This window comes from Chiroxiphia lanceolata, chromosome 20 (genome assembly GCF_009829145.1).
Source record: "Chiroxiphia lanceolata isolate bChiLan1 chromosome 20, bChiLan1.pri, whole genome shotgun sequence".
NCBI lineage: Eukaryota > Metazoa > Chordata > Aves > Passeriformes > Pipridae > Chiroxiphia > Chiroxiphia lanceolata.
The window spans coordinates 6984736-7008361 of NC_045656.1; the positions used below are offsets into that span (position 1 = coordinate 6984736).

The window sequence follows — 23626 nt, forward strand, 5'->3', positions numbered from 1 at the left end:
CACAAGGCAGGAGTAACCCTACAAAGAAATTCGTGGGGGCAGGAAAGCTGGGCCAGGGGAAGGCAGGGCAATAGGTATTCCCCCCCTCCCCAGATGGCTCATGGAGGTTCACAAAGCCCCACACCAGCCCCCCCACACAACAGGGGGTTATTTATTTACACAGCAGCTTGTTCTGAACACAGTACAGGGCTGGGGGTGCACACAGGGAGCCCCCTCCCTCTCTTCTCTGCCTTTCTGGGGAAGGGCACCCCAACTGAGACCATCTCCCACTCCCCAAAACAGCCTCTTTTCCCACTTCTGCACTCTGGCCACAGCAGACCCAAGCCAAGCTGCCAGGCCTGGCCTTGACACTGTTCTGAGGCACTTTCCTGGGCCATGAGTCTGTGACAACACGTCCCATGAGGTGGGGACAGCCCCAAGGCAGGGCACCAGTGCCATGGGCTCAGTCCATCTTGGTGGGCTCCTTCTTACGCTGCCTGGTCTCCCGGACAATCTTGGCCAGTGACAGGAGAATGGGGACAGCCATGGGTAGGAAGAGTGGGATGTAGATGGCAAATTTCTGATCGTCAGGGAAGTAGAGGAGATGGAGGAGAGATGGGTCAAAGAAAGCCCGCTCCGAGGAGGTGACGGCCTCCTTGCTGGCCTGGAAAGCCGAGTGCAGGTGGCCCACAGCCAGCTTGGCCACAGCAGTCTGCACTGAGGCCACTGCTCGGTACACCTGTGAGGGAATAATGCCAAGGGTCAGTCCCTGGCCATGGAGGATCACAGGGACACCCAGTCCCCTCCACTGCACACCTCAGGGTGTCCCAGCCCTACCTCAGAGGCAACATCATCCTTGATGACGATGTTCCCGATCTTGTCCAAGAGCTGGGCCAGCGAGGTCAGTGTGGTGGACACAGTGGCAATGTTCTCCACAGTGTGGGCCCAGAGCAGGTGGTCCAGTTCCCAGTCGGTCAGCCCCTCATTCCCTGGGCTTTCCAGCAAGAACTCGGGGGGCAGCTCTTCCCGAGACAGTCCAAAGAGTAACCTAGAAGTAGAGGGGAAGGTCCCAGCCCACATCACAAACTTGCATTTCCACAAGCTCCCTGCTCTTATTCCCTGCTATGTTCAGTACCCATCCTGCTTAATTGCCTCCTGGATTTGGGGCAGGACAAGCAAACCCTCCTACCTTAAGAGATGGGAGATGTGCCAGCACTCCTGGCCATGGAGCAGTGATGGCCAGTAGCCAGCACCTCAAAGGCCACGAAAAGCCACCTTCAGCCTTCTAGAGCCCACAGTGTGAGAAGCAAATGAGCTGCTTGGGTCCAGCCTGCTCTGACCCCACTGATTTCCACATGGGCCAGGAGAGCACAGAGAGGTACAGGGAGAGAAGAGAGCATCCTCACCGGAGCTGGGCCAGGAAAACCTCCATCACTCGTGCCATGTCCACGTCCACGTGCAGCGGGAGAGAGACTTGGGGGGAAGCAGGGGGTTCAACATTGTAAACCTGCAGGAGAGCATGTCAGTGAGACACAGCTGGAGCCTCGGGACTGGCAAGGTCACCAGCTGGGAACGGGGAGCCACCACCTCGTCCGAGCACTGCCAGCACCCCCATGGTCCCGTACCATGATGCCGCCCCAGCGGGGGCTGTGGAAGGCGTTGGTGCTCACTGGTGCTCCGTCCTTGTCGTGGATGTACAGGGGGGAGTGGGAGCGCTCTGGCACATATAGCAGGAAGTTCAGCACAGGGTAGAGTGAGGCAGCACTGGAGCCTGCAGTGGGACAGAGTCAAAGAACTCTCCTAGCCAGCAGAGACAGCAAGAGCAGCCCTGAGCCCAGCTCCTCCTTCACAGCCAGCCCCAAGCAGAACTGCCACACTGGCAGGTCTCAGTCACCCTTGCTCCCATCCAGAGCTGGCAGGGAAAAAGGGCACAGGCCACAGGCACAGCTGTCCCCTCTCCCTCAGCAGAGCCAGGTCCCATGAGGCAGATCTCAGTGAGCCACACGAGCATGCTGCTCACCCAGGCGAGCCTCCACGGGGTTGATGACGTGTGGGAGGCTGTGAGCACTCAGGAGAAAGCTGGAAGATTCCTTGTCATACCGTGGTGTCACTCCTAGGACAGCGTAGTACAGGATCTGCGGGCACACAAGGGACACGTTGCTGGCAGAGAAGTGCGTCCCAGGACACCTGGGGAGCCCAGGGCTGGGCTCTCCCCACTGCCTCTCCCAGGCCTCACCTGTGAGTCCACAGAGAAGTTGGCCACCAAGCTCAGTTTGTCCAGGACAGGCTTCACGTAGCGGTTCACGGCCCCCTCGATGTCCCAGTCCACGGCGTGGGACTTGGGGTCGGGATTCAGCAGGCTGAAGGTGATCTCATATCCTGCCAAGGACCCACGGCCTGTGAGGCACCAGCACAGCCAGCACCATCACAGAGCTCCCCAGAGCAGCAGGATCTGACCCCTCCTCCCTGGCCTGCCCCAATGCAGGGTCACACACCAGTGCCCCATCACAGCAATCACAGCACAAACCCTGCCCCAGAGACACTGCAAAGGGAAGACCCCAGGGTTTGTTAGCCCAGAAGACACACAGGGATGCTACAAGTGGAGCAGGGAGAGGATCTCCCCCAGGAACAGCGGGCTTTCCCCAGGTCAGGTCCATACCCAGGCTGGATTTCAGGGAGCGCCGTGCGTCAGGGCTGAGCCGGCTGTTGGGCACACGGTCCGAGAGGGCAGCAGCGATGGAGGTGGCCGTGAAGGACATCAGCTGTGTCACCTGCCGGAGGCAGGCGTGGAGGGCAGCCAGGCCCCCCTCGGCCCTCACCAGGGCGCTGCGGTGCCTCCCCACGTAGACGCTGGTGCCCTGGGGAAGGGGCAGGAGAACACCTCAGTGCCACCTGTGACAGCCACCTGTGACATGTCCCTTCCCCCAGGGCACCTCTGAGGGGTGAAGCACCTCCCTACCTGAGGCAGGAGAGAAGAGGTTTCGGGGACCACGTACACGGTCAGGGAGCCCATCGAGACGTCCTGCAGTGGGCGCAGAGCAGCGTCAGCCTCTGGGGAACACAGAGTCATCAGCAGGGTGGGAATTTCACTCCAATCCTCACTCTGAGACACAGCAAACTGTGCCCTCTGCTCAGCAATGACGAGGTGCTCAGCACCTCTCCTCACCAGTCCCTTGCTCCAGTACCTCGTGCAGTGGCCGCAGCCAGAGCTGCCTCCTCCTGGGCCGTGGTGCCCCGATAGGCCATCTCGTAGCGGGATGTGACGCTGGTTCTCACTACAGGGGGATAAAGCTGAATGAATCTGCTAATCCTGGTCCCTGGGCACCTCAGAGGTGGCTCAGAGGGACAAGGTGCAACCCCAGGAGGACACATGCCGCAAAGTCCTTTGGGCACCAGCCTGGTGACCCATCATGGCAGGTGGCATCAGCTGGTCAGTGCAGGCAGCAGGGCAGCCCCTCATCACCCAGGCACATCCCACCCTCCCAGGGCTCCCTCATCTATATCCCCAGGGAGAGAAGCTGGTTCCTTCCCTGCAGCACAATGGAGACCTTACTGTCCCCTCTGCTCCCTGCACTGCTGGCTCAGGGCAGAATCGTGCTGGTGAACGTGGGTTTGGGGTCTGGGGAGCTCCGGACTGCCCGGGAGAGAAGCTATGAGCAGGCTCGAACCCCTCGGGGAAGAACGAGGGTACCCAGGAGGGACAGATGATGCAGGGACAGCCAAGGGGGGCGGGGGTGTCTCTCACGGTTCACGGAAATCTTCTTCTCCTGCACGTCCCTGAACGGCAGCGGGCTCGGCAGGTCCCCGGGCACGGACCCCGAGCTGAAGACCACGGCGACGGGCACGACCAGCTGAACCTGCACAGTGGCAGCGTCAGCGCGGGCCCACGAGCCCCTCGAGCTCCCACCGACCCCGGCCCCTCCCGGCGCTCACCGGCTGCTGGCCCAGTCCGTCGATGTCCGCGTAGGGCAGCGCGGCGCGGTAGGTCTCGGTCGTTCTCCACCACAGCGGCAGCCCCAGCACCACGGCGATGGCCGCGAAGGACAGGGCGGCGCGCCGGCCCCGCGCCCGCTCTGCAGGGACAGCACTTCAGCACCGGCCCGGCTCCCTGCGGACCGGAGCCGGGGGACCGGGGCCGGGAGACAGCGAGCGAACGAGCGCCGGACCGCCAACCCCGCCAGTACCTGCTTCATCCGCCGCTATCGCCGCCGCCGCCATTTTCACTTCCTGGTCCGGCCGGGGGGCGTGGCCTGCGCGCAGCCAAAGCCACTCAACGCTCGCTATGCCCAAGGCAGCCAATAGGCGCGGAGTGCGCCGCTCTGCGGCACAGACGGGCGGGCAGAAAATCCAATCAGACCATGTCCCGGCCCTGAAGAGGCGGGCCTTGTGCTCTACGAGTGCCGCGGAGGGACACGCGGTATTGCCGCGTGCGCGGCGGTCGGGGGGGACTCTCCGGTGCAACGTCAAGCAGCGGGACTGGGAAATGGGAGGACACAGGGACTGGGGAGGAGAAGGGCTGCTGGAGGGCTCCTCACCCGCCCCGTGGCCCATAGGGACAGCCTAACTCACAGAGCCGAGCTCACAGAGCCTCCCGATGGCTGTGGGTGGGCTGAGACTGGGCACAGCTCATTGCACCAGTGAGCACAACAGGCTGCGGGAAGTGCCCGGAGCGGGCGGAGGTACTGGACAGCCCGGAATGGGGCAGCTCGTGGTTCCCGGGTGCCCTGCGGCGAGGAAGAACGCAGCGCAGCGCTGTCTCTACCATTTATTCGTTGTTAGGCTATTTGGTACACGGGGTGCACACACGGCGAACACAACACAGGCGCCCCCAAGGGCGGCGGCGACCAGGACTGCAAAGCTACGGCAGGGCAGGGGCACCCCCAGGCCTCCCCTCCTGCCCCCCCACGCGGCCTTGCCCTAATCCCCCCTCACTGCCCGGCCGGAGCCCCCTGCCAAAGGGGCACCCGGGTGGCTCCCTGCAGGACCCGGAGGAACCCGGACCCCCCACTCCAAGCGCGGGTGCGGCGGCGTGGGGCCGGCCCGCGGGGCGCGCTCCCCTTCCCCTCCCCGCGTGGTGGCTCCCCTGGGTGGCTGGGGTGGAAGCGGGGTGTGAGCGGTGGTGGGGATGGGGCCGGGGCGGGGGCCGGCGGGGTGCCCGGCCGGGGCTCAGTACGCGTGGTTGGCCACGTAGAGGGACTGCCCGGCGGCCCCCGAGTCGTCCCCGCTGCCCTCGTACTTGCCCAGCGCCGCCAGCCCGTTCACCTGCGGGGAAAGGAAAGGTGAGTGGTTTCCCCCCACCTCTTGGGGTGTGGTCCTTGGGGTCTTCCAGCCCCTGGGGTCACAGCCTTTGGCATCCCCCTCCCACAGGGACAGGGCTCTTGGTGTCCCTCATCTCACTGGGCACAACCCTTGGTTTCCCCCATCATCCCACAGCTGATCTGGTCCTTGGCACCCCCCACTCCCCTACTGGGGACACAGCCCTCACTGTGCCCCATGGAGACAGTACTGTGTGACCTCCTCAGGGACTATGGTCCTTGGCATCCCTTGTCCCATGAGGCACAGTCCTATCACCCTGTGGGACACGGTCCTCAGCATCCCCCCCTCCATGGGTTCACAGCCCTCGGCATACCCGCCATCCTGGGGGATACAGCCCCCTCTATCTCTCCACCACCCCATGGTGGCACAGCCCTTGGTGTCCCCACCACCCCAGGGGACACAGCCCTCAGCACCCCCTCCCAGGAGGGCCACCTCCATCACCTCTGCACGCTTGACAAACTCCTCGGTGGCGGCGTCGGCGTTGTCCCTCTGCCCACGCCAGGCGTTGAGCGCCGACGCCTGCAGCGCCCGCCCGTAGGAGAAGGTGAGGGCCCATGGCCGCACCAGTGGGCACGTGTTGATGGCATTGAGGTTGATGGAAGCCTCCTCCTCACTCTGACCCCCAGACAGGAAAGTGACACCTGCAGAGAGCAGGGTTATGGCACTGGGCGGGGGGACACAGGCCATCCCCCTCCTGGTCCCTGCCACATCCCAGGGCTGGTACCTGGCACGGCTGGGGGCACAGTGCGGCGCAGAGCGGTGACAGTGGCCATGGCAATCTCCTCAGGGCTGTACTTGGTGGGGCAGGAGTGCCCAGGGGTCACCATGTTGGGCTTCAGCAGGGTCCCCTCCAGGTAGACATGGTGATCGCTCAGTGCCTTGTAGACAGCTGCCAGCACCTGGAGAGGATGGGCAGTGTGGAGTCCCCCCAGCACGACACAGCACAGCATAGTGCCCACCCTGCTGCCACCCCACCACTCACCTTCTCCGTCACATACTGGCACCGCTTGAGATCGTGGTCACCATCAGGCAGGATCTCTGGTTCCACGATGGGCACGATGCCGTTCTGGAAACAGCAGGCAGATGCTGTCACGGTGATGTCCCTGGGCATCCCCCAGCCCCATGGCTGTGTGGGACAATGCCCACACCCAGAGAGCGATGCTCACCCCTAAGGCTCAACACCAAAACCCTTGCCAGCGATGCCCAGCCCCACAGGGGGATGCCCAGCCTGGGAGGGTCAATTCTTGACCCCATGGAGCAATGTCTCTTTCTGTGAGGTGATGCCCAGCCCCACAGAGCAATGTCTGGCCCCACGGACTGATGCCTGATCCCATGAGTGATGACCACCCCACGGGGCAATGCCCAATAACCCACGTGAGGTGTTACCTAGCACACGGGTCATGTCCCGCCCCACCCATGGGATGATCCCCAGGGGTCATCAATGCACAGGGTCAATGCTGAGCCTCACAGATCTGTGCCCGCCTCCATGGAGCAATACCCACCCACGCAGGCTAATACCCATCCTACAGGTCACTGCCCACCCGGTGGGACGATGCCTGGCCCCACACACAGACCTGCTGGCAGATGCTGGCGTAGCGGGCCAGGACGTTGGCGTTCTCCATGATGGCGAGCGCAGAGGGGGTGTGCTCGCTGATCTTCAGCACGCAGCGCCACTTGGCAAAGTCAGCCCCATCCTTCTTGTACTGGGCACAGCGCTCCCACAGCCCATCCAGACCTGCTGGGCAGTGCGTCAGCCCCACAGCCCCAAACCCATGGCCCCAAACCTCCTGGCTCCAGCCCCATCCCCTGCCCGCTCTACCTACCCTGCGTGGTGGTCTCGCCATCTGTCCCAGCCAGTGGCACAACACCCTTGTCCACCTGTGGAGTGAGGGGAAGGCGGTGCTGAGCCCCCACCAGCACCCTCCACACACCCTCAGCACCCCACAAACCCACCGGACATCCCCCCACACCTTGATGCCCACAACGATGCCCTTGTCCTTGATCATCTGGACAAAGGGGGTGCCATCATCAGCCTTCTGGTACATGGTCTCGTGGAAGAAGATGACCCCCCCGATGCATTTCTTCACCCGGCTGTCGGCGCTGAAGAGGATCTGGCGGTACAGCCGGCGGTTCTCCTCCGTGTTCTCCACCCCAATCTGGTTGAGGCGCTTTGCCATGCTCCCTGAGGGCACCCAACAACCTCATCAGCCTCCAGAGTGGGGAAAAGGGGTGGTGGGGCAGATCCCCCCTTCCCCCAAACTGACCTACGGACTCATCGGCTGCCAGGATGCCCTTCCCGGGGGCCACGATCCGCAGCGCGATGTCCGACAGCTCCTTCTTCTGCTCGGCCGTGAGCGCGGGGTGTTGGTGCGTCATGGTGGCGGTGGCTGCGAGCGCACGGGGACTGAGTCACGCACCACCGGGGCGGCTCCCAAAACCACACGTACCCCCCTCCTACGGGGTCCCGGGACCCTCCACGGGGCTGGGACCACCACCCCACCGGTCAGGGGTGTTGTGTAAGCCTCGTGGCGGGCATTAGTGGAGGATGCCGGGCAGTTCCCAGCCATTTTGCTGCCTTGCCAGCCCGCCCCCAGCCCAGCCATCTTGAGGGAGCGCAGCTCCGCGGGGACCGGGGCAGGGCCCCGAGCGCACGGGGATGGGGATGAGAGTACCCTGGGGCCGGGAATATCCCGCGGAGGACAGAAACAGCCCGGGGATGGGGATACCAGGGGGCCGGAAATACCCTGGGAAAGAGGGAAGAAGAGACCCCAGGGAGGCACTACCTGCGTTTGGCGGTACCCGGGGCTTGGGGGACGCCGGAGATGGTGATACCCCAGGGCCGGGGATACCCCGCGGAGAAGTACGCGGGGCATGGCGATAACCCGGAAGAACGGAAATACCCCGGGAATGGGGAACGGGGAGACGCCGGGGGGAACAAGCCGGGGATGGGGGTACTCGGAGTTTGGGGTACCCCAGGGACGGCAATACCCCGCGGCTGGCGCCGTCGCGGGGCCAGTGATGCCCCTCGGGGCAGCGCATTCCCCGGCCGGCACCATCGGGGCTCGAGCTCCGCCAGCGCACCGGGGGGTCTCCCTGACCCCCCAACACCCCCATGTTCGGGGGTCCCTCTGCCCTGGAGACCCCCAGCCCTGCACGACCCCCGGATGCCGCACGGAGACATCCCGGAGGCTCAGCGGGGCTGCCACCTCCCGCCGCCGGCGTCCCCCGGCTGCCCCCCGGCAGCTCCCCCCAGCCCCCCGGCAGCTCCCCCCAGTCCCCCGGCTCCATCTGACCCCCGGCTCCCCCGTACCGTGTAGGGCGGCGGCGGCGGGCGCGAACTGCGGGCTGCGAGCTCCGGCCCCCCGGTAAATGTGGCTGCGATGCCGCAGAGCTACGTGACCGGCGGGGCGGCACCGGGCAGGACCGGCCCCCGGGCCCGCCCCCCGCCGCCCCCGCCCCCGGCGACCACAATCCCCCCGCCAGTGTCGTGCCTTCTTCCCCCCCCTGGCCGGCGACAACCCCCGCGCTGGTTGGGACCCCAGGGTGACAACTCCGGGCTGGGGACCCTGTTGTACCTCCACTTTGCAGCCCCTCGCTGATGTTGGGGACCCCTCTGTGCTCCCCCCACACACACATAGTCCGGGGACACAGCTGAGTCACCCCCTGCCATGGGCAGAGCCCCCCGTGTCACACAGGCACCCCGCTGTGCCACCACCAGTTGCTGCTGGAGACCCTTCTGTCCCACAGACCCCTGCCCGGTTATGGGCAGGGACCTTGCCTGCCACCCCCTTGCTACTGCTGGGGACCCACTGTGCCCCCCTTGTGCCACTGCCAACTAGGGACAGCGACCTCCTGTGCCATCCGCCAGGCTGGGGAAACCACTGTGCCCCCCTATTTCCACTACCAGCTCGGAACAGAGACCTTCCCCTCATCACCTCTGGGCTAGGGACCCCCTGTACCACCCTCAGGCTGGGGTCGCTGTGCCACCCCACTGTTAATGCTCCAGACCCCCCGGCTGGGTCACCTCTGCGACCAGGGGCCAAACCCCAGCAGTACTGAGCCTCAGAGCCCCCAGGACAGGGTGGAGGCACTCACTGGAGACCAGCCCCCCTAAACAACCGCCTGGAACCAGCACAGGGACAATACCAGTGTCCCCACTCACCCCACAGGGACAGCTGCCAGGGCCCCGCTGTGCTGAATCCCGCCGTAAAAGGAGGGCTCAGCTGCCCCGCGTGGCCCTAATCCAGGGAAAGGAGCACATTTCTCCCTGCATCACAGAACCGGGAGCCCCCACTGCCAGCCTCTCATCTTGGGGGGCCATACCCGCCATCCCCGCAACCAGCGGGGTTACAGCCAGAGCAGGGAGGGAGGTGATGCCAGGGAGAAGCGAGTGCTGCTTCTCCAAGGGCCACCCGCACACCCGGGAAGCAGAGGCACAGTCCCAAACACCTCCATTTCCCAGGGAAAACACCTCCATTCCCTGGGGAAATCAGGGTGCCAGCACCGAGGGTATCACAGTCCCTGCCTCACACAGAGCATCAGGGCTGTGGCAGAGGGCAGGGGAAGGTGATTCCCCCCCCCCCTTGGGCAGGAGAAACAGGCCATTAAAAACCAGAGCACTTGTTTGAGTGCTGCTATTTTGAGCCATCGCAGGGGAGGGAGGCGCCATGTGGTCCCCACGGTGGTGGGGAGCATCCTTGGGGTCGGGAACACCGGGATGGGGATCCCGCAGGAGCTGCCCTAGCAGGGAAAGAGGGAGGTGAGGTTGGAGCTGTGCTGGGAGCAGGGGAGCCCCTAAAGGGAGCCCCCCTCCATGCAGCAGCGGGGGCCAAGGGGGGGGTTGGGAGCAGGAGCTGGCAGAGCTCCCAGCACTGGCTGAGCCATGGGATGCTGCCTGCTAGAACCATGCTGGGTGGGGGAAACATCCCTGTGCAACAGGCGTGTGCCCACAGCCCCGTTATGAGGAGCAGGATCCAGCCTCTAGAACCATCCTGACACGACAGGCATGTGCCCACAACCCCAAGATGGGGGTGTGCAGGATCCAGATGATCCCGGTGGAGGGGGAAGGAGAAGGGGTGTCGCAGAGGGAATCTAGGGCAGGAGGAGGAGGGGGGGGCTGGGGAGGGAAGCTGGCTCAGCCCGGACAGTCCGGCTGCTGCCGAGGCTGCGGGGTGGGAGCCTGGGGAATGCAGTGCCTCATTGAGAGCAAGCACTGGCAGTGGGGGATGTGGTCCCTACCAAGAAGGAGAGGCCCTGGAGTGGCAAGGAGCTGTGCCCACAGCCCCGTGACGGAACAGGAGCAGCCGGCACAGGCTGGACAATTTGTCCCCACCCAGAGCACCAGGAGCTTCCTGAATCCACGCACCAGGCAGGGTAAACGCCAACAAAACTTTATTCAATAAACAATTATAACATTAGGAACAGAAAGGTTTCAAGCTAGGGGTTTTGGGGTAGCGGCTCAGCAGCTTCCTTGCTGTCTGGCTTCAGGCCCAGGTACCGCAGCAGGCTTTGGAACTCCTGGCAGACCACCACCACCTCAGGGACGGCTGACAGGACCTGGGGACAGCAGAAGCATTAGTGAGTGTTTGGGATGGGAGGTGATTTTACTGCAGTCACAATAAGGGTGAGCAATGAACCATAAACCTCACTTCTTTCATCTTCTCCTTCATCTCCTCGTGGGTCCTCAGCTCTTTCATGTGCTCCTTCTGGACATCACGGAGCATCGCTTCCTGCAGTAGGAGATGCCTGTCAGGAGCCTGCTCCAAACCTGGGCAGGGATGAGCCCAAAAGGGAGAGGGGAGCCCTGTCCATGTCAGGGGGGTTGGAACTAAATGATCTTCAAAAGGTCCCTTCCAACACAAACCATTCTGATTCTATGACTGGCACCAAGGCAGCCCCTTGGGGCTCTCCATACCTGCGCCAGGCACTTGTCATAGAGCAGCCGTTTCTCATCCCTTTTTTCCAGGAGCAGCAGCCGCAGTTTATCCACCTGCAAGGAGTGAGCACTGCTGAGATCACTGTGGGGAAAGAGCCCTGGGATAAGGGGGTGTTGCAGGGAGCAAGGTTTGGAGAGCTCTTCTTGTCCAGGGCGGGGTTGGTGACACGAGGAGTCCTCAGCAGCCCCCTGGTCTCACCTCCTGCCGCAGCCAGACCCGGTCCTGGACGTGGGCAGTGTCCACTTTGGGCTCCTTCTCCCGCATCTCCTCCCACAGCACCTTGGCCTCCGTCTCTGCACGCTGGAGCGAGCGCTTCAGCTGGGAGACCTCTTCCTTCAGCATCTGTGGGGGGAGAGGAGTTGCTGAGAGGGGTCCTGGGACCAGCAGCCCCTCCAGCATGCAGCCCAGCTGTGCCCCCATCACACACCGTGACTTCCCCACTCTTGTCAATGAGTTTCAACATCTTCTCTTCCTGCTGTTTCACCACGTCCTGCAGCTCCTTCTCACTCTGCAAGGGAGGAAGAAGCAGTGTCAGGCAGTGCCCGGCCCTGGACACCCCCAGCACCCTGTGGGGAAGAGGGTTTTCTCGTGTTCAAGAAGGTCAGACAAGCCAGGAGCACCCATGGGGCATCACCAGATTTCTCTGTGTCCTAGATCAGCGCCCGTCCCAGTTCGGCTCTGCCCTGGGGTGAGCGCTGGCCCACTTCTGGCACAGCTCACCTCGATCTTGGTCCTCAGTGCCTTGTTCAGCTTGGCAATGGTGGCAGCCTGGGCATCCATCTTCTCCTGGTTCTCCTCTGTCACCGTCTCCAGACGGAGCTGCAAGTCGGAACTGGGAGAGGACAGTGGTGGTGAGCGGCTGGGGATCACAGCAGAGCACAGCACCAAGTACCAAACCCCTTTCTGGCCATCCCATCAGCCCCATGGTGTGAGAAGACAACTGTCCAAACCCAGCCATCTGGAAAAAGCCCATCTAGCCATGGCACGAGAGGTCTAATCCAGAGCTGGGGCAAGAGGCAGACACAAGCATGCTGCCTGCAGGAGAGGTCATGCCCAGGAGAGTGATGCCCCTGTCTGGCCTTTGATGTGAGCCCCTGCTGAACTCACATCTCCATCTGCAGTGCCTTGAACTCGCTCTGCTCCAGCTCTTGGATGCGGAAGCTCAGCATGGCAAGGTTGGAGACCACAGCTTTCAGCTCTTTCACGCTCTCCAGCAGACTCTCCTCAGGATCTGGAGGCAGGGAAGAGCCTCATGAGCGGCACAGAGGGACATCAGCCACAGGGGACACAGAGGAAGGCATCCCTGCTCATCACTCTGTGCAGCAGCACTGCAGTTTTGCAGCAGGGTCCAGGGCACAGTGACAGCCCCAATACCTTCTGGCTTTGGTGTGGATGTGAGTTTGTCCTTGGTAACAGCACTCCCACCTCTGGTGGCTTCACTGGCATCTGCGAGAGGAGAGGACAGAGGCTGTGCCCAGCCCTGCACATCCCCCAGCACGGGAGGGAGCCATCTCCATCCTCATGCCCCAAAACCCAGGCAGGGGGTGCCAGCTCACCTTTCCCTGACATGGCTTTCAGGACGCTGCCCACGAAGGAGCTGCCGGTGCAGTGTGGGGTGCGGTGTGCTGGCGTGCGGAAGGCAGGGGTCCAGGCACGCCGGGGTGTCTGCCAGCCTGTGGCCCGCCCTGCTGGGGTCCAGGCTTTGCTTCTCGATGGGGCATCATCATTATCCTTCAGAGGGGAAGGAGAGCACAGCAGAGTGCAGCTTGTGACTGCCCCAGCAAGCACAGGGGTCTGGAAGCCACGCCATGGAGAGGCACGGGTGTGTGACTGCCCTTTGTCCCCAGCACAAGGTTCCTACCTGCTCTTCTAGAGCGGCCTTGAGGCAGTCAGCAAGCTCCTGCAGCCGCGTGTGGCACTCTGCAATGTCCTTGGAGCACCAGGAAACTTTGCTCCTCTTCATCTGCACATTGAGGAGCTCGGCCTTGGTGCTCTCTACCTCCTTGCTCAGGGTAGCCTGCTCTTCCCTATGGGATGGCATCAGCCTCAGCAGGAGCAGCATATTCCCCCTCCTTGATGTGGGATTGGGACATTTCCCATGCCAGCCTCTCACCATGAACCAGCCATGGTGCAAATCCTACAGATTTGGGAAGCTTACCCCAAGATGGGGTCTCTGCTGGGCTTCTCCAAGTGTCTCCCACCCACCTGGACAACCACACTTGGCTGGGGCAGAAATGACCATAGCCATGGTCCCCTCTGTCTCCCCCACCCCTCAGGAAGGGCTTGATTTCCCAAAAATAGAGGGGTTCAAGTGGAGGTGGTGAGTGGGGCAGTACCGCAGGCGTTGGTGGGAATCCATCAGCTTCTCGTGCTGCAGGGTACGCTCCTGCAGAGCGGCCTGTGTGGACTTCAGCCTGGCCTCCACCTCCTGCAGCTGCATGCGGGACATGTTGTTCTCCTGATCAAGGAACTGCAAGAGAGTGGAGGGACATGGCCATGAACAGCCAAAGGGAGACCCAGGGGGGCCCATTGGGACCCCCAGCACAGACCCTCCCCTGCCTCAGGGTGCTGTTTCCAATCAAGGGCAGCTTTATCCCAGCAGATAACTCCTGGAAACTAACAGTTTATTGGGGACATAGGACAGGCTGGGAGATGGCTCCATGCCTGCAGGGGAAAATTATCTCCAAGAGCTGCCCAGCCCCCTCCCGGGGAATCACCCGATGGGCAGGATGAAAAGCTGTGCTACGTGCGGGATGTCAACCCGCCCTCGAGGGCTCATCCCCCCTCTGCAGGAGGGCTAATCCCGCTCCTGGCCGGTTGCCAGCATTCTAGAGAGGCCATCATGGGGGCCAGCAGCACTTGCAGTGCGGGCAGGGTCAGGCAGCTCCTACCTCCCGCCACTCGGTGGCCTCCAGCAGCTCCTGGCACAGCTCATCACACCTCCCCTTCAGGGTCTTGTTCTCCCGTGCCAGCCTATGGGGAGGGGATGGAGTCAGGGGGTGCTGCATTTTGGGGGCAAGGGGTGAGAAGGGGCTCAGGACCCCAGGGCTCAAACCCACTCGTCCATCTTCTCTTGCTGCTTCTTGTTATCCTGCTGCAGTGCATCCCGCTCCTGTTCCACACTGGCATGATTTGTCATTGCAGAGCTCAGGTCTGCAAGGGACAGAGCAGTCAGTGCAGAAGGACAGGGGCAGTTGGGAGGGGGTAGCTACAAACCCCCATGTCACCCACCCCTACCTGTTGTAAGGTGTGAGTTGGCCACCGTCAGCTGCTCCAGCTGAGCCTCCGCGTTCTGCAGGGCCATCGAGGTCTCCTGCAGTTGGTGGGACACCTGTGGGGGCACAGTGCTTGTTTTAGGCTGCTCTTCCCCATGGGGTGCCCCAAATCACCCTGTACCTCGGACATCACTCAGCACCAGGCACCTCCCTACCTCCTCCTTGGCTTGAAGAGCTTCGTCTGCTTGCTGCCTCTTGGCATCCCGCTCCTCCAGGCAGCTCCGCAGCTTGCTGGGCACACGCTCCAGCACGGCCTTGCACCGGGACATCAGGGCCCTCACCTGCTCCCGCTGGGAAGGGAGACAGCACCGGGCAGCTCAGCATGGCACTGCCATGGCACTGGTGGCACTGCCCTGCTGTGTGACCAGGGACAGGTCTGCAGTCAGGCTGCTCATGGCACAGAGCACTGTCAGGGCAGCAAGGGGCTGAGCCCCCCCGGGACACCCCTCACCTCCACATTCATGGCTTTCCTTTCCTTCTGCAGATTTTCAAAGGTGACATCTCTGATTTTCCGGAAAGCCTGAGCCTCAGCAGACAGGGATTTCTGTGGGGTAGGAGAGATGAGTCAGCGGTGCCATGGTGGAGAAGCAACATTTAATGGCCACGTGAGGAGGCAAGTGACAGCCCTGAGGCCAAATTTGCAGTAGCTTCCCAGCAGCAGCACCAGGAAACCTCCGGTGCACCCAAGCCCATCCAAGCCCATCGCAGAGCACCATCCAGGCTCAGGACATGGGGATGCCCTTCCAGCCCCCGATCACCCAGGTGGGGGGCAGCTGGGGGTACCACCCCACTCAGTACCTGCAGGTCGATGGCCTCTGCCAGCAGGGTGCACAGCTCTCTCTGGGAGGCCAAGCTCTGGTCACGGGCACTGATCTGGGCGCTGGCGTGGGTGCGGAAGGCCTCCAGGAAGCGACAGCCCTGCAAAGGAGAGGATGCTGCCCCAGGCATGCTGCTGCATGAGGGGCAACTCCCGGGAGCCATCTCTGCATGCTGTGCAAGCCTAGGATTCCTGCTCCCAGCGAGACACAGACCGCACCAAAAACCCATCCAGAGAGCTCCATCTCCCCACACGGCCACAGCACCCTTGGCCTTCCATAATGGGTTTTTCCCTTGGGATGCCAGGAGACCCTCACCCCCCAGAGAGGGGCAGAGACACAGGATGCCTTAGCAAAGGCACAAACACAGGAGAGACTGCTCCCAACACTCCCCCTTTACCTCCTCCTTAGCTCGTAGGGCTTCGTCTGCTCGCTGCCTCATGGCATCCCGCTCCTCCAGGCAGCTCTTCAGCTTGCTGGGCACTCTTTCCAGCACCGCCTTGCACCGGGACACCAGGGCCCTCACCTGCTCCTGCTACAGGAGGAGACAGCACTGTGAGACACTGGGGACAGCTGCCGTGGGTGCTGGCAGCACCATCATCTCCCAAACCCAGGGGAAAGGGGAACCAGACTGAAGTGTCAGGGCTCACCTCCTGTGTGAGGGCTCCCTTCTCATCCTGCAGTCTCTGAAAGGCGGCATCCACGAGGCCCCGGAACAGGAGGCACTGGCTCCTCCAGGCGGTCTAGGGAAGGGACAAGGACACTGGAGTTCCAGCAGCACTCCTGTAGCTGGCACAGACAGTGCCAGGCACATACGTGTGCCCTGCCCAGCTGAGACCCAGCACACTCATTGCATGCAGCCAGTGAGACACACCACGTTCTTGGCAGCCAGCTCCAGCTCCTGCTGCAGATCCTGCTCTGCTCCCCGCTGCCGCTGCAGGGCCGCTGTTTTCTTCCACTGCTCGAGGTAGAGGTGGTGGTAAATCTCCTCCTCCTAAGGGCATCCAGCAGAGCAGAGAGGGCTTAGCACCAGCCCCACTCCACCCTGGGTCCAGCAAGAGCTGGTCGGCCATGACATCTTCCATCCTCCCTCTGCATGTGCCAGGGATGTTTCCCCCCACAAGGGTTCAAATCCAGCAAACTCAGCGGGTTGATCTGGGCGTGATAATGCAGCAACCAGGCATGTGATGCTGTGCTGCAGCAGCCCTGCTTTACTTCCACTCCACTGGGCTGAAGCCCAGCCGGGGTCACCGTCTCGCCAGCGGCACATGGGCACTGTCACGGCACCGAGGCTGCAGGGAACAGGGTGGCATCACCTCAGAGAGGACTCTTACCCCTTCAGGGCGGGTGATGTCTGTCTGTGTGATCACGTCCCTCTGCTCAGCCGGCCCCACACCAGGCAGCAGCCGCTGGCTCCCCTGCAAGCCACGCAGCTGGAGTGCCAGGGCTTCGATGATGATGAGGGTGCTCTCCAGCCGCCCTTCCAGCTCTGCCCGTGGCAGGGTCTTCAGCTCCTCCCGGGGACAGCTGGGGACAGAGAGAGGGCTTAGGGCAGAGACAGCCCACAGGTGCCACAGCCCCAGCCAGGGGGGTATGTCCTCATACTTACCGCCAGAGCAAGGAGTCTGTTTCAGTAGCACTGTCCTTGGCACAGAGCAGGCCTCCCCCAGATCTGTTTATGCTCCTTTCCCACAGGTCCTGGATGGTCATGAAGGTGCTGGCAACCCCGCTGGCCACAGGGGTCGTGCTGGTGCCAGTCACCACGCTGGCCACAGGGGTCGTGCTGGTGCCAGTCACCACGCTGGCCACAGGGGTCGTGCTGGTGCCAGTCACCACGCTGGCCACAGGGGTCGTGCTGGTGCCAGCATCCACGTTAGCCACTGGGGTCATGCTGGTGCCAGCATCCACGCTAGCCACTGGAGTCTTGCTGGTGCCAGTGACCATGGTGGACACAGGAGTGACACTGCAATTGGCATCTTGCTGTGGCATGTGGAGGAGCAGGTTGTGCTGCAGGGATTCCATCAGGGATGGGACATTGAGGGTCTTCTCCAGCCACTCCAGTGGTAACATCCAGGACACAGCACCCGGGGCTGACTCAGGAGAGGTGACAGGGGCAATGGCTGCCTCTGACCCAGCAGGCTCCAACACACTTGTCCCAGTGGAAGCAAGTCCAGGTGGGCTCTGCTCTGGAGGGGCAGGGGCAGGGGACTCGGCTCCCTCAGGGGTGCCTTGGCAAGGCAGAGGACCAGTACTCCTATCTCCAGCTGGGGACTCAGAGGCCACAGGGCTGCAGGAAAAGTCTGGGTGTGCCACTTGCCACCCATGGAAAGAAATATTCTGTGGGGTGGAGCTGGTGCCAGGAGGCCCTGGGGTGCAGGGTCCTATGATGGAGCTGCACAGGGGGGCTTTCATGGCACTGCTAGGGGACTTAGGGGTGCTGGGCACAGGGATGGAGTTGCACAGGGGAGCTGGCACAGTGTTTCCAGGGGACTCCAGGGTGCTGGGCACAGGGATGGAGTTGCACAGGGGAGCTGGCACAGTGTTTCCAGGGGACTCCAGGGTGCTGGGCACAGGGATGGAGTTGCACAGGGGAGCTGGCACAGTGTTTCCAGGGGACTCCAGGGTGCTGGGTACAGGGATGGAGTTGCATGGGGGAGCTGACACAGTGTTTCCAGAGGGCTCCAGGGTGCTGGGGTCTGGGATGGAGCTGCACATGGAGGCTGGCACAGTGATGCTGGAGGGCTCCGTGTTGCTGAGCCTCTGGACCAGGCTGCACAGAGGTGCTGGCACAGTGTTGTCGGGGTGCTTTGGGATGCTGACCTTTGGAATAGGACTGCCAGGGGCTTCTGGGCTGGTGCTGCTGGTGGGCTCCAAGGCACCAGGCATAAGGGTGGGATTGCTGGGGGCCTCAGAGGCACCAGGCTTAAGGGTGGGAGTCCTGGGGAGCTCCGAGGTGTGGGGGCCCAGGGTAGAAGTCCTGGAGGGCTCCAAAGTGGTGCTGTTCTGGGGCCCTGGGGTGCAAGGCATTGAGGTGGTGCTGCTGGGGGGGAGTAGGGTAGCACTTCGCAGGGGTCCAGGGGTGCAAGGCACCTTGGTGACTCTGCTGCAGGAGCCCCAGGCACGGGACACTGGGGTGGCACAGTCATGGTCCTACAGGACATTTGGGGGGAAGGGGATGTCAGGGCAGCTGTTCCCCCCTGCACCCAGCAGCCGTTTCCCCAGCCTCCCCATTTCCCCCCACCCCACTGCCCTGTAAGGGTAGAAGACCCTTCTGAAAGATTTTATGAGACTAGAGTTTTTCACTTAAGAAACCTTTCCTGCCTATAAGAGGGATCTTTCCCCACAGGCAGTTTTAATGTTTTCTCCTCCTCCATTCCAGAGAAAAGGTCCCTAGTATGAGAAAAGATAAGTTCTACAGACATGTCGAAGGCCCCCACAGAGCGGGGGGCAGGCAGGGATGATAAAAGCCCTAAGAAGAACAGGGGGGAGTGCCTTTTCCCAGGGCCCGGTGTTTGAAACGCCGATAAGGTTAATGTTCTTTTAAGTCTAGCGTTCTCGACTTCGGCAATAATTTTTCCTACAATCCTTCCACTGCCTGGCATTTCGAGGGTACCTGCGCGTTATCTCACTTCACACTCCCGCCCAGTGCCCCCGTACCCCCTATGCCCCGCAGCGTCCCCAGTTCCAGTGCACCCCAGCAGCCCTCCCCGTTACCCGTTCGTTACCCGCCGCACACCGACCTTGAGCCGCAGCCGGTGGAACAGCGGGGTCAGCCCGGTCCGGTCGGCGCTCGGTTGCAGCTGCAGCTCCTGCAGCGCGATGCGCGGGGGCCGCTTCTGCGCCTGGGCGGACACCGGGGGTCACCGGCAGCAGCACGGGCAGTGCCGCCGCCTACACACACACACATACATACTCACACATACACGCACACACAGATACCGGGAGCGCTCCGGGCCGCCCTGAAACCGCCACCGCCCCCTCGCCCCTCCCCGCCCCACCGGATCATCCAAACCGCCCGCCAGCCCCGGCCCGCACTCACGGCGGGAGTCTTGGCGGCCTGCATGGCCCGGGAACGGTGCCGGCCCTGCTCACGCTCTCGGCCTCGCCCTCACTCTCGCTCTCGGGCCCGTTCTCGGTGTCGGTGTGTGCCGTGCCCCGCCCGGGTGGTCTCGCGTGCCGGTTCTCGGCCCAGCCCCGCCGCCCGCGCGCCGCCGGTTTGAAAACCAGACGTGCCTCTGATTGACTGCGCCGCGCGCGCGTCACCGCGAGGGCGGGGCCTGCGCGGAGGCCGCGCCCACTCCCGGGAAGCCCCGCCCACACCGCCCTGCACGGCTCCGGGCGCGGACAGACGGACAGACGGACGGGGGCACGGACCCAACTCCTTCCCGACCCTGGGGCTCCCCCAGCGCCCGCCCCTGGAGAACCAGCTTTACACGCCCCCCCCCCCAGATCTGCCCCAACCCCGACCCGAGGGATCGGGGCTCCAGTCCCGCGACCCGCCGCGGTGGTCGCGCTTTCCCCCCGGACGTCCCGCAGGAGTCAGGGCAGCACCTTCAGCAGTACCCGCGGCTCTCGGGTTTATTGCTCCCGCGGGGAGAGGTACAGAGTTGAGGTACCCGGGGGTGAGGTTGGGGGTACCCGGGTAGCCCGTGGGGGACCCGGCCCAGCAGGGTCCGACCCGCTGCCGGGGTGGGGGGATGTCCCTGAGCGATGCCGAGGGTCCCAGCCATGGTGGCTCAGCCAGGCCAGGGCCGGTCCGGGGGGGCGGCGAGGTCGTAGTCAAAGTCGGCGAAGGTGGCGGGGTCGGGCGGGGACTGCTCGCGGGGTTGCGGGGCCACTGCCACCACCACCGGGTCCTTCTGCAGCAGGTCAGCGTCGAAGGCCACTCCACGGAAGAACGGGTGGCCCTGGAAGTGGTGGAGGTAGCGCAGGCGGTACAGGGGGTTGTGGCACAGCAACTGGGGAACAGAGGGAGGACAGTGAGTGGTGGGGATCCCAGCATCCAGAGGGAGCCTCAAAATCAAGGCAGGAAGGTTACCTCGGCAAGCAGTCGGGCCAGCTCAGGGCTGAACGCAGGTGGGCTCTCATAGCTGCTCTGTTTGACACGTTCCAGCATGGCCACATGGTCCCCCGCCGGCGCCACAGGGAACTGGGGGGGGGCATGGAATGAATTCTGGCTCTCCCTGGGGTGTCCCTGATTCCCCCACCACGCTGTGGTCCTTACCTCGCCGCTGGCCAGGGCGAAGAGCAGGACTCCCAGGGACCACCAGTCGGCCGCATGGCTGTAGGGCCCCCCGCTCAGCACCTCCGGGGCTATGGGGATGAGTGGGTAAGCACCTGGAGGGGCCATGCCCCCCACCGTAGCCCCCCTCTGCCCCCTTACCCATGTACTGCAGGGTGCCACAGATTGTGTGGGCTCGCTCGCCCCACTGCAGGTACCGGGAGAGGCCAAAGTCTGTGAGCTTGAGGTGCCCTGCAGGGGCAGGAGAAGTTGTCCCCATGGAGAGGGTGTCGCCCTGGATAGGATGTCCCCAAGGCGGTGCCACCAATCTCTTACCTCTCTCATCCAGGAGGATGTTCTCCATCTGAAATGAGAGAGGCACTGAGGTGGCTTCTCCATACCAGGGGTTCAGAAACCCCCCCACCCCCTCCTCCAGCCCCCCAGCACTGCTGCCACCCACCTTCACATCTCTGTGCATGATGCCCAGGTCGTGGAGGTACACTGGGGAGAAGACAGAGCCATCAGTGCCACATGACCCCTCCCAGCACGGTGCCCACTGCCACCCCCAGTGCACCCAGCAGGCAGCTGCCCACACTGGGGGATGGCTGACCCTACCTGCGGGTCCCCGTTGGTGGGGACAGTGGTGACTGCCCCTGGCATGGCAGGTCACTCACCCAGCACCAGCACCAGTTCGGCGGCGAACAGGCGGACGGTGGCCTCGGCGAAGCAGCCGGCGGCGCGCCAGAGCGCGTGCAGGTCCCCAGTGCTGCAGTAGGTGCACACTGTCGGGACAGGGGACGTGCCTTACCGACGGGCTGTACCATGGGGCCAGGCAGGCATGAGGGACACCACGGAGGCATGGGCACAGGACTCCACAGGGGTAACTGTGGCCATGCACCCAGGTGACACGGGCACCATGGTCGTGCACCAAGGTGATGGAAGCGCTGGGGTTATGAGGGCAGTGAGGTGGCACAAGCACCAGGGCAATATGGACACTAAGGTGACAAAGGCATGACTAAGGTAACATGGGAGCATGTGAGTACTGGGGCCGTGTCCCATGGTGACATGGGCTCCAGAGCCAGGTGGGCAGCACTGTGGCCACACAGGTACCAAAGTGACATGTTCCTTGGGGTCACACAGGCACTGGCAACATGCAAACTGCAGGGACTGAGGTGGCACAGCCACCAGGGCCGCCGGGGCCATGGAGGCACTAGGGCTGGGGTACTTTGTTCATGCCCACACCGGTCCCTGCGCTGCTGTGGCTTGTTTCCATCCCTATCCCCCCATCCCTATGCGTGTGGTGGGTGCGGGGTGGGAGATGGGAGCCGGCAGCCAAGCGCCTGGATCCCCACGGGGCAGCGGCTGCGCGGGGGGAGCGCGCGCGTGTGCGGGGACACGTGTGCGGGCGGCAGGGACACGTGCACGGGCAGGGGGGGCCGGGGCGAGCCCGCAGGCAGATGGTCACTCACTGATGAAGAGGTGGCGCTGGCCCTGCCAGCTGTCCCCCAGCCCGTGGACAAACGGGTGCCTGACCTGTCTCTGGGGATACAAAGCAGAGAGGGTGAGCGGCCCCCGGGGTGGGGGGCCAAGGGGGGACCGGGGACCCCGCTTCTGCCACCTTCCATCCGCAGCCCCCACAGCCTCCTCATGTCCCCATGGCCACCCTGAACCCCTCTACGGACTGAGGTCCCTCCTGGCTCCCCCCTTAACCTGTATGCTGACTTCTTCCTTGCACTGCTTGAGGGTGTCGCGGCGCAGCACCTCCACTTTGGGCACGACCTGGGGGGCATGAGGGGCTGTCAGAGGGGGACAGGGGCAGCTGAGGGCACCCCATGGGCCCCGGGGGCAGCACCCACCTTCACAGCGCAGACCTTCTCCTTCCCACAGTCCAGCACTTTGAGGATGGTCCCGAAGGAGCCTTTGGCCACAAAGCCCAGGATCTGGGGGGGAGGGAGGTAAAGGAACGGGGTCTGAGCACTCCATGGAGATGGGCTTGGGGTGCTTAGGAAAGGGGTGGTGCGGGGGGGGAGGGTGTGGGCACAGAGCACGGTGGGGACACATGGGGACCAGGAGGACCCAATAGGGACCCCAGCAGGATACATGGGGACCCAGTGTGGGGCACAGGGACACGGAGGACCGGGACAGTGGTGGATGTTGACAGAATGCACAGGACCCCGGTACTACACGCGGGATCCGGGTGGGGTGCAGAGGAACCCCGGTGGAACACAGAGAGGCTCGACACGGAGCACGAGGACGTGGCGGGGATAGAAGGGGACCCGGCGGGACGACCGGGGACGCCGCTAAGGATGCACAGGGACCCGTACAGCGTGCGGGGAGAGCTCGGTAAGGCGGTCGGCGGTGCCGGGATGGTGGCACGGAATACACGGACGGCGCAGGAGGATGCTCGGGGCGCTGGGGAACCCCGGTAGGACGTGCAGGAACCCCGATAGGACGAGCAGGAATCCCAGTACAGGGTGCGAGGGGACCCGTTAGGGCGCCCGGGGCTTCCGGGGAAGGATGTGGGATCGCGGGCGCCCCAGGAGGACGTTCGGGGACCCCGTTCGGATACACCGGGACCCCGTTCGGAGGGTGGGGGCCCCGGGACGGCACCTTGAGCTGCTCCTGGCGGGCGGAGGGGCGGACGGGGAACTCCGGCAGGAACAACGAGACGAGCTGCGGCAGCGGCCACCCGGGCAGAGGCGGCTCCTCGGCGGGGCCCCGCGGGGCCAGGGCGAGCCCCGGTACCGGCACCGGTACCGATACCGGCATCGACCCAGCGCGGCTCAGCAGCGCCCGCACCCACGACCCCACGGCGCGGCCCTGCGGAACCGGGGACAGCGTCACCCGGGGGATCCCGGGGCGGGGGATGCCCGGGGGGACCCCCCGGGATGATGCCGCCGCACGCACCTGGGGGGGCCGCACCGGGGCCGGGGCCGGGCCGGGGCCGCTGCTCGTTGCTCCCATCGCGGCGCCGCCCGGCCGCGCCCCGGGCCCGGTCCCCGGTAATCGCCGCCTTACATAACCCCGCCGCCCCGCCCCGCCCCGCCCGCCGCGACCACCCCCCGCCCCGGGGCACGGCGGCGG

At 63.8% G+C, this 23626-nt stretch overlaps 4 protein-coding genes across 7 annotated transcripts; all 4 read right to left on the bottom strand.

Moving 5' to 3' along the window:
- Positions 1 to 116: 116 nt before the first annotated feature.
- On the bottom strand, positions 117 to 4228 carry PIGS (phosphatidylinositol glycan anchor biosynthesis class S). The gene is made up of 12 exons (XM_032707560.1): positions 4164 to 4228; positions 3913 to 4052; positions 3725 to 3836; positions 3165 to 3254; positions 2939 to 3030; positions 2639 to 2837; positions 2216 to 2358; positions 2000 to 2114; positions 1605 to 1750; positions 1386 to 1486; positions 817 to 1027; positions 117 to 718 (listed from the first exon to the last, which is right to left on the bottom strand). The coding sequence occupies exons 1-12, from the start codon at positions 4195 to 4197 to the stop codon at positions 443 to 445; spliced, it is 1659 nt and encodes a 552-aa protein (XP_032563451.1). The 5' UTR covers positions 4198 to 4228; the 3' UTR covers positions 117 to 442.
- Positions 4229 to 4729: 501 nt separating this feature from the next.
- Positions 4730 to 8743, bottom strand: ALDOC (aldolase, fructose-bisphosphate C). Its single transcript, XM_032707562.1, has 9 exons — positions 8606 to 8743; positions 7560 to 7682; positions 7266 to 7477; positions 7119 to 7173; positions 6870 to 7030; positions 6278 to 6361; positions 6020 to 6194; positions 5737 to 5936; positions 4730 to 5241 (listed from the first exon to the last, which is right to left on the bottom strand). Exons 2-9 carry the CDS (start codon positions 7669 to 7671, stop codon positions 5146 to 5148), a joined length of 1095 nt encoding a protein of 364 aa, XP_032563453.1. The 5' UTR covers positions 7672 to 7682; positions 8606 to 8743; the 3' UTR covers positions 4730 to 5145.
- Positions 8744 to 10669: 1926 nt separating this feature from the next.
- SPAG5 (sperm associated antigen 5) lies at positions 10670 to 19555 on the bottom strand. 4 transcript variants are annotated; one of them, XM_032707800.1, is made up of 25 exons: positions 19361 to 19555; positions 19062 to 19163; positions 17246 to 18471; positions 16931 to 17209; positions 16656 to 16848; positions 16196 to 16315; positions 15972 to 16064; positions 15722 to 15856; positions 15305 to 15424; positions 14958 to 15050; positions 14662 to 14796; positions 14469 to 14562; positions 14291 to 14384; positions 14123 to 14204; positions 13568 to 13701; positions 13093 to 13258; positions 12788 to 12962; positions 12606 to 12677; positions 12339 to 12462; positions 11952 to 12063; positions 11659 to 11739; positions 11430 to 11573; positions 11210 to 11284; positions 10944 to 11024; positions 10670 to 10851 (listed from the first exon to the last, which is right to left on the bottom strand). In XM_032707800.1, exons 1-25 carry the CDS (start codon positions 19382 to 19384, stop codon positions 10732 to 10734), a joined length of 4074 nt encoding a protein of 1357 aa, XP_032563691.1. In that variant the 5' UTR covers positions 19385 to 19555; the 3' UTR covers positions 10670 to 10731. The 4 variants fall into 4 exon arrangements, with proteins under 4 accessions (XP_032563691.1, XP_032563690.1, XP_032563692.1 ...); XM_032707799.1 differs by having other exon boundaries at positions 16931 to 18471; positions 19361 to 19554; XM_032707801.1 differs by lacking the exons at positions 19062 to 19163; positions 19361 to 19555 and adding an exon at positions 18935 to 19031 and having other exon boundaries at positions 16931 to 18471.
- Positions 19556 to 19876: 321 nt separating this feature from the next.
- RSKR (ribosomal protein S6 kinase related) lies at positions 19877 to 23506 on the bottom strand. The gene is made up of 12 exons (XM_032707868.1): positions 23450 to 23506; positions 23153 to 23362; positions 22399 to 22482; positions 22253 to 22321; positions 22012 to 22081; positions 21217 to 21324; positions 21003 to 21043; positions 20879 to 20906; positions 20705 to 20794; positions 20546 to 20634; positions 20360 to 20470; positions 19877 to 20279 (listed from the first exon to the last, which is right to left on the bottom strand). Exons 1-12 carry the CDS (start codon positions 23504 to 23506, stop codon positions 20058 to 20060), a joined length of 1179 nt encoding a protein of 392 aa, XP_032563759.1. The 3' UTR covers positions 19877 to 20057.
- Between the last annotated feature and the right edge of the window lie 120 nt (positions 23507 to 23626).

What these genes read in the sequence shown, in the direction of transcription:
- PIGS (XM_032707560.1), bottom strand. Translation starts at nt 4,197, where the DNA reads ATGGCGGCGGCGGCGATAGCGGCGGATGAAGCAG. An exon ending in ACGGACTGGGCCAGCAGCCG is followed by an intron (nt 3,837 to 3,912) that starts GTGAGCGCCGGG and finishes GCCACTGTGCAG; the next exon opens with GTTCAGCTGGTCGTGCCCGT. An exon ending in CCCCGTGGAGGCTCGCCTGG is followed by an intron (nt 1,751 to 1,999) that starts GTGAGCAGCATG and finishes GTCCCACTGCAG; the next exon opens with GCTCCAGTGCTGCCTCACTC.
- SPAG5 (XM_032707799.1), bottom strand. Translation starts at nt 19,384, where the DNA reads ATGCAGGCCGCCAAGACTCCCGCC. An exon ending in GATTCCCACCAACGCCTGCG is followed by an intron (nt 13,259 to 13,567) that starts GTACTGCCCCAC and finishes GCCATCCCATAG; the next exon opens with GGAAGAGCAGGCTACCCTGA. An exon ending in AAGGCACTGCAGATGGAGAT is followed by an intron (nt 12,064 to 12,338) that starts GTGAGTTCAGCA and finishes GTCCTCTCCCAG; the next exon opens with TTCCGACTTGCAGCTCCGTC.
- RSKR (XM_032707868.1), bottom strand. Translation starts at nt 23,506, where the DNA reads ATGGGAGCAACGAGCAGCGGCCCCGGCCCGGCCCCGGCCCCGGTGCGG. An exon ending in CCAGCGCCACCTCTTCATCA is followed by an intron (nt 21,325 to 22,011) that starts GTGAGTGACCAT and finishes CTGTCCCGACAG; the next exon opens with TGTGCACCTACTGCAGCACT. An exon ending in CATCCTCCTGGATGAGAGAG is followed by an intron (nt 20,795 to 20,878) that starts GTAAGAGATTGG and finishes CTGCCCCTGCAG; the next exon opens with GGCACCTCAAGCTCACAGAC.
- ALDOC (XM_032707562.1), bottom strand. Translation starts at nt 7,671, where the DNA reads ATGACGCACCAACACCCCGCGCTCACGGCCGAGCAGAAGAAGGAGCTG. An exon ending in GCATCGTTGTGGGCATCAAG is followed by an intron (nt 7,174 to 7,265) that starts GTGTGGGGGGAT and finishes CTCACTCCACAG; the next exon opens with GTGGACAAGGGTGTTGTGCC. An exon ending in ACGCCAGCATCTGCCAGCAG is followed by an intron (nt 6,362 to 6,869) that starts GTCTGTGTGTGG and finishes TGCTGTTTCCAG; the next exon opens with AACGGCATCGTGCCCATCGT.